This window comes from Nipponia nippon, unplaced genomic scaffold, assembly GCF_047370975.1.
Source record: "Nipponia nippon isolate SJK-2023a ecotype South Korea unplaced genomic scaffold, ASM4737097v1 scaffold_1, whole genome shotgun sequence".
NCBI classification, from domain to species: domain Eukaryota; kingdom Metazoa; phylum Chordata; class Aves; order Pelecaniformes; family Threskiornithidae; genus Nipponia; species Nipponia nippon.
Window position 1 is genome coordinate 81,517,941 of NW_028262290.1, and position 15,659 is coordinate 81,533,599.

At 39.6% G+C, this 15,659-nt stretch overlaps 1 protein-coding gene across 2 annotated transcripts in view; it reads left to right on the top strand.

Annotated features, from left to right (window-relative positions):
* TRIO (trio Rho guanine nucleotide exchange factor) overlaps positions 1–15,659 on the top strand; it is a 258,198-nt gene that overhangs the window by 233,390 nt on the left and 9,149 nt on the right. Inside the window, exons 42-53 of one of the 2 annotated variants that reach the window (XM_087760936.1) lie at positions 1,779–1,868; positions 2,490–2,582; positions 3,236–3,286; positions 3,513–3,590; positions 4,482–4,673; positions 5,628–5,805; positions 6,639–6,854; positions 6,945–7,408; positions 11,641–11,888; positions 12,692–12,830; positions 13,180–13,207; positions 14,129–14,291. In XM_087760936.1, the coding sequence (XP_087617062.1) occupies positions 1,779–1,868; positions 2,490–2,582; positions 3,236–3,286; positions 3,513–3,590; positions 4,482–4,673; positions 5,628–5,805; positions 6,639–6,854; positions 6,945–7,408; positions 11,641–11,888; positions 12,692–12,830; positions 13,180–13,207; positions 14,129–14,291 (1,940 nt within the window). Of the gene's footprint in view, positions 1–1,778; positions 1,869–2,489; positions 2,583–3,235; positions 3,287–3,512; positions 3,591–4,481; positions 4,674–5,627; positions 5,806–6,638; positions 7,409–11,640; positions 11,889–12,691; positions 12,831–13,179; positions 13,208–14,128; positions 14,292–15,659 lie in introns of both variants that reach the window. The other variant, XM_087760929.1, reaches the window with a different exon arrangement.

Here is a 15,659-nt window from a genome sequence, read left to right on the forward strand (position 1 = left end):
GCAAAAACAGGAAAGCAGCTTATTCTTCTTACTGGTTTCAGTGCATTCTAGTTCTGTATCCTTTCCCTTTCTAAGAATCACAGCAGTGGCTGAGATTCTTCCCTCTTCACTTGGGGAAGGAATTGAGTACGCCAGAAATTCATTATGTTTAATTTTAGTCCAGCCCAGTACCCTTTTTATAGCTTTATACAAGTCCCTTTTTTTCCACTTTTCATTTATTTATTAAAAGGAATGACCATGTGATACATGTGGATATTATAACACTTTGGAAGGAAATCAGATGAACTAGTTATCTAGAAACTAGATATCAAAATTCAGGACACATCAGACATGCCACTAATCAGTCATTTTGGTGTCTCTTTGTGTAGAAATACAATTTAATATCTGTTTGAAATGATGTCTCAAGGTACTCCGAATCACACAAAGCAGAAGGGAAACTTGCCTGCTAAATATGATCGTTTGCACAAGTGTGCAAAGACTGAAGACAGACTGGATTAAAGCAGATTTAATGGGTTTCAGATTTTCCTTGTGGTCTGTGTTTGAAGTCAATACCAGGGTAGCAAAAGAGCACAGAACCAAACATTAATGGAACAGTAACACTGGAAGCCAGGCCTAATTCCTGGACTAATGATGAGGAATGGGCTGTTTCATTTCTGAGGGATTATTATTATTAAAAAAAAAAAAAAAAAAAAAAGGCATGGGAAGAGGGGAGAATTCTGCCACTGGTAAAATGGAAAACCTGAAGAGAGTGACTCTCCCTGTTTCTGATTGCCTTTTTACTTTCTCCTGGTATATTTGTAACTCAGTTGTCTTTGAAAAGCACCCTTACCACTCCAGATGGAAAGGCAAGCTGTGATGTTATTACAACATCCTCTAGCAAAACCCTGACTATCGGAACGTGACGATTCAGTTCCTGCTCTTAATCTATGTTCTGTGCCCTTTTCAGTCTGTCTTATTTCTTCCTTTTTTGCTTTCCATTTGTCTTCAATGGTCAGTACTGCATAAGTCTCTGAGCAGCACAGCCTCTAACGGCAAACCAATCCTAGTAAAATGATAAGGAAGATTTTGGAGTAGGTAATAGGCACATATGGTGTATGTCTGTGTTTCTTAACTAGCAAGGTTGGTAATCAAGAATGAATCTTAAAGGCTGAAGTTATGCTCTCTCTCTTTTTCGTTGTTGCCTTGGTGTTAAAAGCACATGCACAAAATACAGAATCAGAGTTAAAAAATATTAGCACCACCATTTCCAGGCTACAACCACCATTTCCAGGCTACATCACCTATGTCTGCACTCAAACTCCAATAGGACAGCTAATAGTAAATAGAAGACTGAGAGGTTTCTCCTAACTGCTCTGTACAGCTAAGCAGAAGGAGGTCATTATTCTAATATATTAGAATAATAATCAGATTATTAAAATCAAATAAAAATATGATATTTCAAAGGTTTCATCCATTGTTGTTGCTGAAAGAAAAATATAACCATTTTACTATCTAATTTTATTGTGGGACCTGCTGAGCTATCATCTCTAAATGTTCAGGAATATTTATAACTGTGGCAGTTTTCTAACGTGTGTTGCCTTTCTAAAATCATCATGATATTCTCAAATAAATGTGTTTTCAGGTCTATAATTTCTGCATATATAGCTGCTTCTTTTCCTCAAAAGGATCTTTAAGTTCATACTTTTGAACAGCTGTACTTCTTAAAATAATACTCCATTTCAATCTGGCATGCTTTTTTGGTGATGATGATGTATCATTCTGTATCTTTGTTCTTCTAGGAGAGAAGGTTGCACATGTACATAGTTTACTGTCAAAACAAACCAAAGTCTGAGCACATTGTCTCAGAATACATTGATACGTTTTTTGAGGTAAGTTTCTGAGAGAGGATATATGCAAGGTGAAGGGTGTGTACAAATCATAAGCATTATCAGATCTGTTGACCAGGGAAAAAAAAAGGGAGCACATATAATTGTCATTGCTTTAAATTACAATTTCTTGCCACTTCTGTTCTGATTTCTCAAGTCTGATACAGGCTCCCAGAGATATATTCATCTCTAGGGGAAGAAAACTAAAGTTTAGATATAAGATATTAATTCATCAGTAGAGTCTCATCCTTACTAGCCCTAGCCCAGGCAGTTAACAGTGCGTATTATGTCAAGCGGCAATTTTAGATGAGCAAAAATCACTGTCAAAAATAGACTATATACAACCTGTGATTGAAAAATTACATTTCACTCTACAATCTTCTCAAAAAAAAGATATGGAAGATGCTTGGAGGGGAGAATGCTTTGGAAACAAAACTGATACAGATAAGGGAAAGGACTCTAGCTTTTGCTAACTGAAGATTAGGTCCTGCTCTGACTTTTTGCCAATTTCTGCTCTGATAGCCATTAATAGTGATATATCCTGCTGTGTTTCTAACTCAACAAAACAGAACAAAGTTGTTTCTAACTGAACAAATAAAAACATGTTTGTTTTACAACCCTCAGGATCTAAAGCAACGCCTGGGCCACAGACTTCAGCTCACGGACTTGCTAATAAAACCTGTGCAGAGAATTATGAAATACCAGCTGTTACTAAAGGTAAAGTGATGAATGATTTAATATATATGGTAACAGATGTGTTTTATTTTTTAAATATTGCTGATGCTTTTCCACTCTTCTCCCAAACAGAACCCCGATTTGTAAGCAATGTAATATGATTATTTTCTGAGCATATTCAGATAGTTATAAAAACTGCAGTAAGTAGCTTGGGCAGAATTTTGCCTTTTTTTTTTTTTTTTTTTTTTTAAAAACAGTTAAAACGAAATGAACTCAAGCTAGTGACATGGAAATGTTTAGAATTAGTACCAATGTCATATGAGGGGGACAGGGATCTCCCAACTGTTTTCAGATGTAAACGTGATATGAGTTGTTGGGACTCATCCCAACTTTTTCAGTTACATCTGTAACCATTTTAATATCACATAAATGTTTACTGAAGAGCAACCCTGTGTATCACAGAGGTCATTCCCTTAATACATGTTCTTGTATGATCTAAGTCAAAAATAGTGAATAAATCTTAAAAAATAAGAGGGAGAAAGCACTACAGCAAGAAGCTTTAAAAAGAAAATTTTTCTGTGTGTTGTCTGCAGTCTGTCATTGTCTGACAGAGGATAGCAAATGCAGACTTTCTAAGATTTCTCATTGCTGATTAATGAAAAAAGAACTCATATTATTGTTTTTTCCTTTTTCAGGACTTCCTCAAATACTCTAAAAAAGCTAACCTTGACACAACAGAACTAGAGGTACTTGAGACATTTTCTCTTAGTGATTTGGATGCTCTTTACTGTAAACTTCTACTTCTTTTGACATAGAGTTGTTTTCCTTTTCTGATCTTCTTCAGAATGTGATTATGATAAGTGTTTACTTTTCGCATTTCTGTTCTAAAGCAACCATAGCAAATGAAACAAAATTTTATCCTGCTAACTCATTTGGAAAATAAAGCTTTGACTTTTTCTTTGTCTTGAACAGAGAGCTGTAGAGGTCATGTGTATAGTACCAAAACGGTGTAATGACATGATGAATGTTGGCCGCCTGCAAGGATTTGATGTAAGTTGGACGGAGTTTTGCTTAGAGTTTTTGTCAGGTTCTCCAGAAATTAACCGTTAATGTTGTGGGGAGAGTTGGGGGGACAAATGAGGTAGGGTGCTCTCTTACTATCTGTTTAGCTGGTGAAAAAGCAGTGAATGAAAAATCAAGTCATAGCCCTGCCAAGGACTTCTTCCTGGGAAGCTTTACCTGTTGTGTCAGTCACACTACGCAAGTCCTTCTGCAAAATCTAGGAAGCGTTGGTGTTATTACAGTTCCCTTGTTGACTAATGACTTGCAAAATAGTGAAGTAGTCAGGTATCAGCAGGTGAGCAGACATGAATTCAGCAGTGTAGGCAAAGTAGGAGTTGCTAAGGTCAGTAAAGTACCTGAGGCAACTGTAGCCCTTCTCCTTGTTTTGCTAAGTCTAGAAGAGATGGAAATTGTCTATTGAAGCTGTATGCATCAGTCAGGCTATAGTTACGTGCTCTACTTGCAGAGCCCTTTCTGCTCTGTGATGCAGGTATGAACTCAAATTCTTCCCCTTTCCAGCACCCTGGAAGACATTAGAAGAATATACGAGTTACTGTGTTGGGGGTGGCAAGGACTGAGTTATTGAGGCTAGAGAGATGAAAGCCTCAGTGTTACTAAACCTCAAACTGCAGTATGAATTGAAATGGGTGGGGTGGATTTTTTTTTTCAATTTTTTTTTCTTGACGGTGTTTGTTTTTTAAGAAAGGGCATAAGAATGTCTTGTGTATAAGAGGATCAATGAATATATAATGGTCAGTGACACTCAGAAACTGGGAAATATACAAAGCTATTTTGGCATGAGCATCTGCTCAAAAAGGTTGATTGGGGAAAGAAATTAAGAACCGCACTAAATATGTTTCTGCTTGCCTGTGTGTTTAGGGTAAAATTGTAGCCCAGGGTAAGCTCCTGCTCCAGGACACATTCTTGGTTACAGACCAGGACACGGGACTTCTGCCACGCTGCAAGGAGAGACGGGTCTTCCTGTTTGAGCAGATTGTCATTTTCAGTGAGCTGCTAGATAAAAAGAAAGGTTTCTCCATGCCCGGATTCTTGTTTAAAAACAGTATCAAGGTAACTGTTGTGCGTGAGTCTTTGCGTCCCCTGCACAAACTCTGCTAAGGTAACAGTTTCTGATTCAGTGTGGAGTCACTAGTGACATCTAGATGTGCAATCATATAGCACAGGGAGGTGTCAGTCATTTCGTGAAATTACTTCCTACCAAATTTGTGCTCGTTCTGATGATAAATGGAAATCTTTGGATTCCAGCACTTGGCATGCTTCACATGGGAAGCATGCCAAAACTGGTGTTCTTGTACAAACCTGGACAAGCATTCACAAAGAGTTTAGTCTTCAGCTCTGTGCTGTGTGTATACCGCATTGCAAATAAAGATAATAACTCTTTACGTATCCCTTCTTTTGAGTTTCAGCTGAAATCAGACCAAATGTGTAGGTAACATCTCTAGGTAATGCCACCTTCTTAGACATGTCAGCTCTTCTGCAAGCGAATCTGTCAAACAAAAATTGTTTGCTCCCACTTCAAGCCTTCTCTGAAACAAAAACTGTTGGTATTAGTGCGCACCAGCCCTCCTGGTGAAGCGTTTTGCATGGACCCTGCTTCCATTAATTTGCCTTGGTGCTCTGCTGCCAGCTGAGCATCCCATTCAGCACCGGCTGGAGAGCCCGTTCCAAGGCATTGCTGTCTCTGCAGCAGAAGCCTTCGCTGTCGGCCACCGGTAGAGCTACACAGCGGGGTCAGCATTTTAAATAACACGAAGGGAGAGTGAGGGCTGATGGAGAACATTGGGCCGTACTGACCAGCTGGAGATTGTTCAGGCACAGTGTGTCAGTAAGCTGTACGCTGATCCTTAGTTTACTGTAATCCTTCATTTCATGGTATTATTTTACTGAAGGAAAGGATGGTCTTCATTTGAAGATCTGACTCTAAGCTCCTAAGTTAAGAGATTTTGGAAGTATGTTTCTCATAAAATACATGAAGGAAATTATCTTTTGGTTTTTTTCATGAAGGTGAGTTGCCTTTCCCTGGAGGAAAATGTGGACAGTGATCCATGTAAATTTGCACTAACATCAAGAACGGGCGATGTCACGGAGACCTTTATTTTGCATTCTGCCAGTCCAGGAGTCCGCCAGTTATGGATCCATGAAATTAACCAAATTTTGGAAAACCAGCGCAACTTTTTAAATGGTAAATGATTTCCTCTCACTGGAAGTTCATAATTGAACGACTTCTCTCTCATCTGTTGTTTCTTGGCTTTGAAATGTTTTGCAAGTTTCGTTTTTCCTGAGCTAACACAGAACAGTTGGAGAGTATGTGCCACATTTCTGCTTCAGAACAGATGCTAGCATTTATTATAAGAGTGGTAGTCTTAATTTACACGGTGTTCTCTTGGTGAAATTTTCCAAATGTTTTGCAGGAGTGAATCGAGATTGGCACCATCCATTCAGGTGGAGAGCTTGTGTACCCCTTTTAATCAAATGCAAGCCTTTAAAGGCTAAACCCAAGTGGAACTTTAAGCATCTATTCAGAATATGTTTTGCTTGTGTTATTTTTGTGGCCATTGTTGTCACACCTTTACATTTAGATTCTGCAGGAGAAAAGTAGAAGACGGTAACGTCTGCTGTGACACTAGAAGGTTCTTGCTGTATTTTTGTACTCATCAGCTGTTGCCCCAATCTAGATTTTTTTTTTTAAAGAGTTGTAATGGATGGAACAACAAGCTGAGAATTCAGTCACACCTGTTTTTTCCCAGCTGAGCTGCTGACTGACAATGTGATCCTAGAGGAAAACATTTCTTCCTGGTTTCAGATTTTTCATCTTTAATGGAGGTACATATAGCAGGTCATGAAGGTGTGATGTAGAAAAGTGACTTGAGGTCTACGGCATGACCAGCATTGCTAAGGGAATTTATCTTATTTGAACAGCACTCTCCTTTTGCCAGTAAACATGTCTGTTTTAAATTGTTCTTGTTCCCCTTCCTGCCCTCCCTTCCCCGATCGCCCCTCCTGCCCCCATTGCAGCCTTGACATCCCCAATCGAGTACCAGAGGAACCACAGCAGTGGTGGAGGTGGCAGCGGGAGCAGCAGCGGTAACAGCAGCGGCCCCAGCAGCTGTAGTGGCATCCCCAGCTCCAGCCGTAGCCGGCCATCCCGGATCCCCCAGCCTGTCAGACACCATTCCCCAGTCCTGGTCTCCTCTGCAGCCTCGGCCCAAGCAGAGGCAGACAAGATGTCAGGTATGTCCATTCACAATCTCCCCCTGCCACACTACAACACCTCCTTAGAAACTGGCCTGAGCCAGCCAGACAGGCACCCTCCCAATGCAGAACCGGATGGTCCTCAGAGAGAAGCTGAGCAGATTCCCAAGATGAAGGTTATTGAAAGTCCCAGGAAGACAGCGGGAAACATTTCTGGCTCAGCTGATGGAGCCCAGAAAGACTCACGTGGAAGCTCAGAGGACAGTCGCTCAAGAAACAGCATAGGATCACTGACGCTTGGGAAGCCAAGGCCAGGAGCCATCTCACCAATGAACTCTCCTCTCTCCACGACTTTCCCTTCTCCTTTTGGCAAAGAAAGCTTTCCACCCAGCAGCCCCCTGCAGAAGGGCTCCTTTTGGAGCTCCATCCCAGCATCCCCTGCCAGCCGCCCTGGCTCCTTCACTTTCCCTGGGGACAATGACTCCCTCCAGCGGCAGGTCCACCGCCACTCTTCACACAGCAAGGACACAGACCGCATGAGCACATGCTCCTCGACCAGCGAGCAGTCAGTTCACTCCACCCAGAGTAATGGGGTAAGAGCGGAGCACCTCTGTCCTGCGAGCTCTTCTAAAACCTTCCCATGCTCCCTTTCTGTGCGTTACCATCACTCTCCGTACTAACTTCTGGCTCTCCAGTGCTGTACTGCTCTGAAATAATCAACTGTTCGAATATCTTCTGCACATTAAAAAACCAAAATTATCTACTTCTCTGTGTATGTATACATCCAAACATGGATATGTATACAGACACAAAAGCAACTGCTAACATTAGATGCAATTTCTGCCTCTGCTGAAAAAATAGATCACTAGGCTGATACTTACTAACTCGCTCTCCTTGCTTTTTTCGTCTCTAATTTGAAGGCACATAATTAACATGCTGAAGCGTGGCAGCCAGAGCACCTTGGGGTATGCATTGCGGCCAGCACTTAAATCTGACTTCGAGATTTTGGCAGACTGCCTTGGGGCTTTTTTCCCTTTCGCGCACAAATCCGCCACCATTGTCCTGTGGAGTTTTAACTTCGTGGAGACATCTACAGTATGTTCCCTGGGCTGCTTAATTTTTATTTTTTATTAATTTATTTTTCCCCCCTCTCCTTTCAGCCTTAGTTGATGTACAACATTCTCTTTTAAAATCCTGTGTCTGGTCAAAGAAGCTCCCTGCAATCCATTCAAAATAGGCCAACAAAACCTAGCTAAAATAGTCCTCCTTCTGCTACAACCAAAATAAATAGCGGCTCCACTTGTCTTTTCTACTTTGTAAGAAGAACTGGTTTTGGGCGTCTGGAGATTCAACCTTTTAGTATGCACTTGGTGTGTTTTTGCGGAAAGCTGGGGTATCAACAGAATCCACATTCTCTGTAGTAACGTCCACCAGGAAACGCAACACAGCAATCACAGGGGCATGTGCAAATATAAAGCAAAAATTTCAAGGCACTTGCCATGGATGTGGTAGGCAGGCTACGGTGCCTTTCTTTTTAAACTCACATTCGATTTTTCTCTCACTAAGTGTTGTGTTCACGAATGTTTGTTTTTCCACTCTCTCACAAATCGTATGCAATATCAATTTTGCAAATCACCTAACTTGCCGGACTTTTTTTAAATGCATGCATTTCTTTATAGAACTGTTTAACACACAGAGCTTTCTTGACTTCTTAGTTCTTACACTTACTTTTATAATAGCTTCAGAAAAAAAAAATTATGCTTTGCATGTATTGTATTTTTATCCTGATCTTCTTTCAGCTTTTCATTTGGTTTAGCTGTCTTGTGTTTATCTTCAGTCTAGCAAAACGTGATGATAATATAATATCTGGAATAATTGGAGTATTTTGCAATTATTGCACAGCATGTGAGTCAAGATGGTGGTACTTTTTATATGCAGAGAAGACTTGCACAGTATTAAATGATGTCCTTCCATTAAAAAAAGAGAGAGGGAGAGACAGGATGGCACTGAGTTTTCAAAACATTTGAATTTTGATACTATCTCAGCAAAGACACCATTACTTGTTTTTATCCTACTGTAAAACATAATATCTGAATGCATGCCTTCTGCTTCACAACTGTGTTTCTTTTAGTTTGATAAATGAGATGGGTCATAATTCTTCATTTATAACCTCATTTCTAGACCATACTTCAGCAGGATTTCACACCACATTCAACAGGCTAGAGAGAATAGGTTGCGAAGGTTTATTTTGATTGAACCATTTGTGTGTCTGCATTTACATGCATATATGGTTACAGTTGGTTACTTATGGAAAAGTTACTTCTAAGAAGAAGAAAAAGGAATTGCTTTTGCTAGTATTTCAGGAATATGGGAGGAATTTTTTATATTTTGATTGTAAATCCTCCTTTAATCCCATAATTGAGGTCAGTGATCGCTGGTCAATGTAGAAAATCATTAATTGTGCAAGAATCATTACTTCCTTGCAAGGCAGAAGAAAAGGCTGTCTTTCTATGGTGAGAATAAGTTCTGATATAAACATGTTCACAAGAACATTTGTCACTTAGTAGTTACCAGACACTTGTTTATTTGACAGATTTATCTGTGCTTATTGAAAATAAGAAATATTCAGAGTTTAATATGATCCTTCAAGACCTAACTTAAAAACAAATGTTATGTTACAGGAGGGTCATTGCTGCAGTTATACAAATTCTGCTGCATGCTAAGAAACAGAATGTTCAGGAATAGTGTGTGGGGCAAGGTTTGGGGCTTAGGTTAGTTTTGCTACTTCAGCCTTCGCTTCCTCTCCTCCTGTAAGTCTAACAGGAATTTAAAAAAACAGCTTTCTCTGAATAGAGTTGTTTTTCATCTAGCTAAAATAATCTAGCAAGTTGTAGTCTTAACTTAAATAATGACTGAAAATGAGACTGGTTTTTTGGTTCTACTATTCCCAGTTTGCCTGAATCTTGGAAGGGGCTTGCTAGTAAAAAAGACCACGCAGACAGTCTTCTAAGCCAGGCAAAATGAGTTCTGCCACTGGAAATACAGCATCTGGAATTAAACATAAATATCCTACAGTAGAGGTGCAATCCAGGATGAGATCTTTCTCTGTGGTAGCACTTGCTTCATCATCCTAATAGGGAAAAAAGACAGAATGGACTTTACTCACCCAGTTGAATAAAGTAGTCCAGCTAGAATAAAACATACAGACTCACTGGAAACCCAAGCATCAATGAATGCATAGCACATGCTATGAATGAGTAATCTGAGACTATTCCTTTCCAGATGTCTTGGTTTCTCAGTAGACTAGCCAGCCAAAATACTCATGGGGAATACAGGCACCAAGAGATGGAGTGACTTGATCAAGGCCATTACCAGGTTGGAAGAGAACGTGGTTTTCCGCGCTGCCATTGTACTATGCTGTCCGCTGACCGCTGCTGTATTTCCTCAACACTGAGGGGAGAAATATTTGACCGTTTTGAAGAAAAAAACACTGACGTTGTTTTAATCCTATGTGCCAAGCTTTCCACTCACTGCTAGCACATACGTGGTGCTAACCTGTGCTTATGCTATATAAGTCATGGTAGTCTCCAGCTACAGCTGGGTACTGATTTCACCTCTTCAACTCAGCTACTACTAAGCAATAGTGAGCCCTCACTGGTAGTGAACGGAAAAAGTTTGAAGTAACAACAGAGATAAAAGATAGGCGCACACACATACACGCCTCACACCACATCATTAATAGGCCATCCACTTTGGTTTTAACTTCTTTCAAGAAGGAAATAACTTATTTCAGGGAATAGGTTGCATAGTCTTAAATAGATTTCACACTTCCATGTATTAAACCTCATATGAGAAATGCATGCAAATGGACAAAATTAGTCTTACTTTTAAAAAATAATAATTTCTAGTGGATTCATGTCCAGGAGAAGGCTTTTTGTTTGGAAAAGTAGCATGACTTTTAATGTACACCTGATCAGCCATAATTAGCTTTCTGCAAATGCTCAGTGAGGAAACAAGCAACATTCATGAACACTAGATGAAAGTGTATGATAAACAGCTAACAACACTCAACTATCATAGTCATTAGTCAGTTAGGAGTGAGATTTCTAGCTTTATTCTGATAGTTCAGTGGGCCTATTTTGCCCAAGAAATGAATAACTTCTTATGTCAGTAATTTACCTCATCCTATGTGTTTAAAGGAACAAACCTGATCATAGAGATTCAACCAGAGACAAGCCTTGAGGTTTTGAGAGACACTGTCAAAAGCCTATTTTGTTCTTCTGTACTTTGTCATGTTTTGTGTGCAGAAGGCTGGTGTCTGAGATCTGACAAATAGTACTAAGAAAGACTATATAGATTTTTTGTTGTTGGAATTTCCGGTCTTTATGAGGTAAAGTCTTGACCTGTTATGATTTTGAAACTGCACCTGTGACACCATGAAAAACTGTCCTATGTGCTGTACTGTAGTTTTGTTGCCTGATAAAGATGCAAGGTTCGATGTCTGAGCTTGAAAGGAAGACCAGTTGAGATTTATGTATAAACTGACTCTTAGTTAAAGGAAGTAATCTTGAGTAAAAGTAACGGGAATACATTTCTGCAGCAGCTGTACATGAAGGTACTCAAAGATCAAACTAATTCGCACAAGATAAATAGACACAGGCAGCTCTCAAAGAGAAATAGTGGCTCTCTTCTTTGACTACAGCTTATGTGGATCATGCAGGTAATGGCTGTAATGTAGCAGGCCAAGAAGAGCTTGTCATCTTCATGAACTTTAAACTTGCTTCTTTTTTCTCCCCCTCTTTGTGCTTTCAACTGACACTTGCAGAGTGAAAGTAGCAGCAGTAGCAATATCTCCACCATGCTGGTGACACACGATTACACGGCAGTGAAGGAGGATGAGATAAATGTCTACCAAGGAGAGGTCGTGCAGATTCTAGCCAGCAACCAACAGAACATGTTTTTGGTGTTCAGAGCCGCCACTGATCAGTGCCCCGCAGCCGAGGGCTGGATTCCCGGCTATGTCTTGGGGCATACCAGTGCAGTCATCATTGACAACCCTGATGGAACCATCAAGTGAGTGCCTGGGTGTGTGTAGAAGGGGAAGAAAGAAGAAAAATTTCCAATTTAGACAAGGCTTTGAACCTTTTAAACCAAAAGTTGATGTGATCTTTGAGAAATAAATGAACATCAAGCAGAATGAGGACTTGAGAGGTCCCTTAGCAAACTTCCAAATATAAGAAAGAGCGAGCACATATTCCTTATTTAAAAAGCTGTAGTAGTGCACTTCGGGGAAAAGGTGATGAAATAATACCTGATTTAAGAGCAACAATAGTTCCTGGTTTATTTAATGGAATGAGTTGTCAGGCTAGGCACCTTTGTTTAGGAAAACAGTCATAAATGTTTGTTTCAAGTGAAATCAGATTTCAGAGTTCCTAGATTTCCTCTTTGAGCCACAAACCTATTGAAAATATCTGGTTATGCTAGGAAGATCTCTCTCAAATCTGCAATGGGAGAAATTATAGCAAAGTTCTTAGCAGTAAAGCTTTATGTAAAGCTTCTATAGGCTGTATTTGATACAGATTTCATACTGATCATTGCTCAGTTTGATTGACAGTTTGTATTTTCATATAGAAAGTTTACCATTCCAGCAATGATTGAAAGAAATACTGAACTATAGACTAATCTTACTAGCTTGCTTACAGTTTTAACCAAGGGTACCATGCCTTGTGGAATACTTAATTTATTTCATTTCAGTATACTTTAATACAATGAAATAACATTTTGACATACTTTTCCCATGCCATTTGAAAGTAGAGACTATAACATGTAACCTGGAGTTGAAAAAAATTGATCAAAGTTTAATGTTCTGTATTCAGGAAGTCAACGTCTTGGCACACAGCACTCCGTTTAAGGAAGAAATCTGAGAAAAAAGATAAAGACGGCAAAAGGGAAGGCAAGCTAGAAAATGGTTACCGCAAATCCCGAGAAGGACTTGCCAACAAGGTTTCTGTAAAGGTAAATGTTACAAAGAGCTAGTAGTTTCCAAAAGCAGCTGTGTTGGGATTTCTTTAAAAGTAACTGCTGTCAGAATTTCACATGAAGAAATTGGAGGCAACAGTGATTTTAATGGACAGTGTTTGCCAAATGTGAAAACAGGAAGATAGAATCTTTGAGCCTGCAAGCATGATACAGCATAAGGTTAGTGCAGAAAGAGCATAGTGGTGCGTAAATTCTGGTGTTCAGATGTTTCTTGGATCTTTGCGGGTACAGCTAACTTCGAACCATCCCTGTACTTTGTTTTCTGCCGTTCTTTAATTTCTTATAATGTTACAAGGACATTAATTCTTTAATTTCTCCTTTCCAGCTTCTCAACCCCAATTACATTTATGATGGTAAGTTGCTTTAATTTTTAAAAGTCTCAGTAAATATAATTTGATAAGAACATGATTTACTTTGTTTAAATTTGCTTGACATGAATTACATCAGGAACTGAGTGTTTTCTGTCAAAATACACATTGGCCCTTTTTGGACAAGGGAGACAGTTAATGAAGTATGTCGTATTTATTTTTTAAGATGCAAGGAACACATTTTTATTCACAAGTCCAAAACAACATAAAACACATGGACTAAGGTCCTGACACGTTCAGAAAGATTTGCACTCTACTGCATTTGCATGGAGACTATATGGAAGTTGGGCCTTGCTGAATTTGCAAAATAACAAGGCCAGGAATTGGAGACCACCAGCTTTATTTTTAACCTTGCACCCAAGGGAACATTCAGGGCCTGCCCAATGCAGAGGCTGATCAGGACAAAGATAGTGGCCCTCTGGGGTCAGAGCCAGACTGGGTTTTTATCTTAATAAACAGAACCAAACTTTTTGAGTTTCACCTGTATGAAAAAAGAAAAACCACTACAGTGCCGCAGTGGATGAGGGAGGTGTTTTGTGTTCCCTTTTGCAAACTTAGGTGGATATAAAGATAGCCTGGCTGAGCATCTCCTTAAATACTTTTCATTGTAGGGTTTCCTCAGCTTGCCATAAACAGGGTGTTTGGTTCACCGTGGTAGGCTTCAGGGTTAACCATGGCATAGCAATAGTGTTATGTCCAAGTTCATGCAGAGAAAAATTCACTAGCTCTGCAAAGCCCCAGCAAGTGACTTAACCATGGATGTGCTCCAAGGGTAGAAGGGTAGATACACCTTGGAAATTGAAAGCACCATACTACTTTGTCTAATAGAAGAGAGAGAGTGTAAGGACCAGAAAAGCAAATTGACTGACTTCAAGTGACCTAATGCCATTAACTTTCTTTTTCCAGTTCCCCCAGAGTTTATAATACCATTGAGTGAGGTAACATGTGAGACAGGAGAGACCATCGTGCTTAGGTGTAAAGTCTGTGGTCGCCCCAAGGCTTCAGTTACTTGGAAAGGTCCTGATCATAACACACTGAGCAATGACGGTCATCACAGCATTTCGTACAGGTACAGTAATTTGTGTAATGTTCAACAGGAACTGCTGAAACTGTTACATTTTCTGTTTGCATCCTTGGTATGGGATAGCTTTTGGCTTTGAGGCATAAAGATAGGGTTGCCCTCAGACAGAAATATTTCACAGCTGGGATTTTCTGGAAATGTTGTGTAACTTCTGTGTATGGCTGGGGTACCCAAATGCCATATTCGGTTGATTTTTAAAAAAAAAAAAAAATTTCAGCTGGTACTTCTGATTAGCTGTTGCAGAAGCCATTGTGGTTCTGTCACACTGACCTAGTGCTTGAACCAGAATAGTATGTTGTGACATGCCAGTGCTGTGACATGCCGTCTGCCAATCCCTTATTTCCATTGGTAGCATACCATCATTTTTGAGGCAAATGACTGCTTTCAGATCACAGTGCAGTATTCTGCAAAGAAAAGCCTCTGGTTCCTGCTGACATGGCAGTGTCACTGTCTTCATTGTTGAAGCATGGAAGTTAACATTTTTGTCTGGTTTTAGCTTTGCTATGATAGAACTTAAGAGACTAACTGGGAACTCAAACACCTGATTAGTGAGAGAAATTGCTATATTTTGGAATGTGACACTGCATGTGAGAACAGGTTGGGGTTTTTTTCTGAAAATGCATTCCTTTATATGCAGAAGGTATTGTTTAATGAGTAACTTCAGTGTGAAGAAATGTCTTATTTATGAATTATGATCTCAATTCAGCATGAGTGGGGTTTTTGTGAAAACTTCCCTCATTAGTAGATAGAAGAGTATGTCATCTTCTTAGAGGTTGTACAGTATAGCCCAGCTTACCTGCAGACTCAATGGCATGTTATACTGTTCTTTTTTACCTCCTGCTGCTGCTGCTTTTTCCTTTTCACTGGGTATAATTTTTTTTATGGGAGACAGAGTCATTGTGGCAGCTTTGCTACTGTATCCAGGACCATTGCGAGAGATAAGTAAGAGTTAGATTCATTAGGTTTAATTCACTGTGATCCATTACTGTTACGGAATTATATTCAGTAAATCCTGTTGGCTGTGGCTGACAGACTTTTAGAAATAATAATCATGAAATGTTCTTGTAGCTGGGGGAGGGGGTCATCTTCCTATGTTCCTAAAATTTACGTTCATTTTTTTTTTTTCCTGAAATTAAGTCATGTGGTGAAGACCATGACAAATAGCTTTTGGTTCAGTCAGTCAAATGGCTTGCAGTAACTGGGATGAATCCAAAGGAAAGCGATAAGAATGATAGAAAATCTTGAAAATGTGCCCTATTGTGAAAGAATAACACAATGTTAGGGTTGTTTTGAGCCTAGGGTTGAAAAGTGCAGGGAGGACTTGCCAAGCATTCACATTTGTAAGAGACTTCTGCA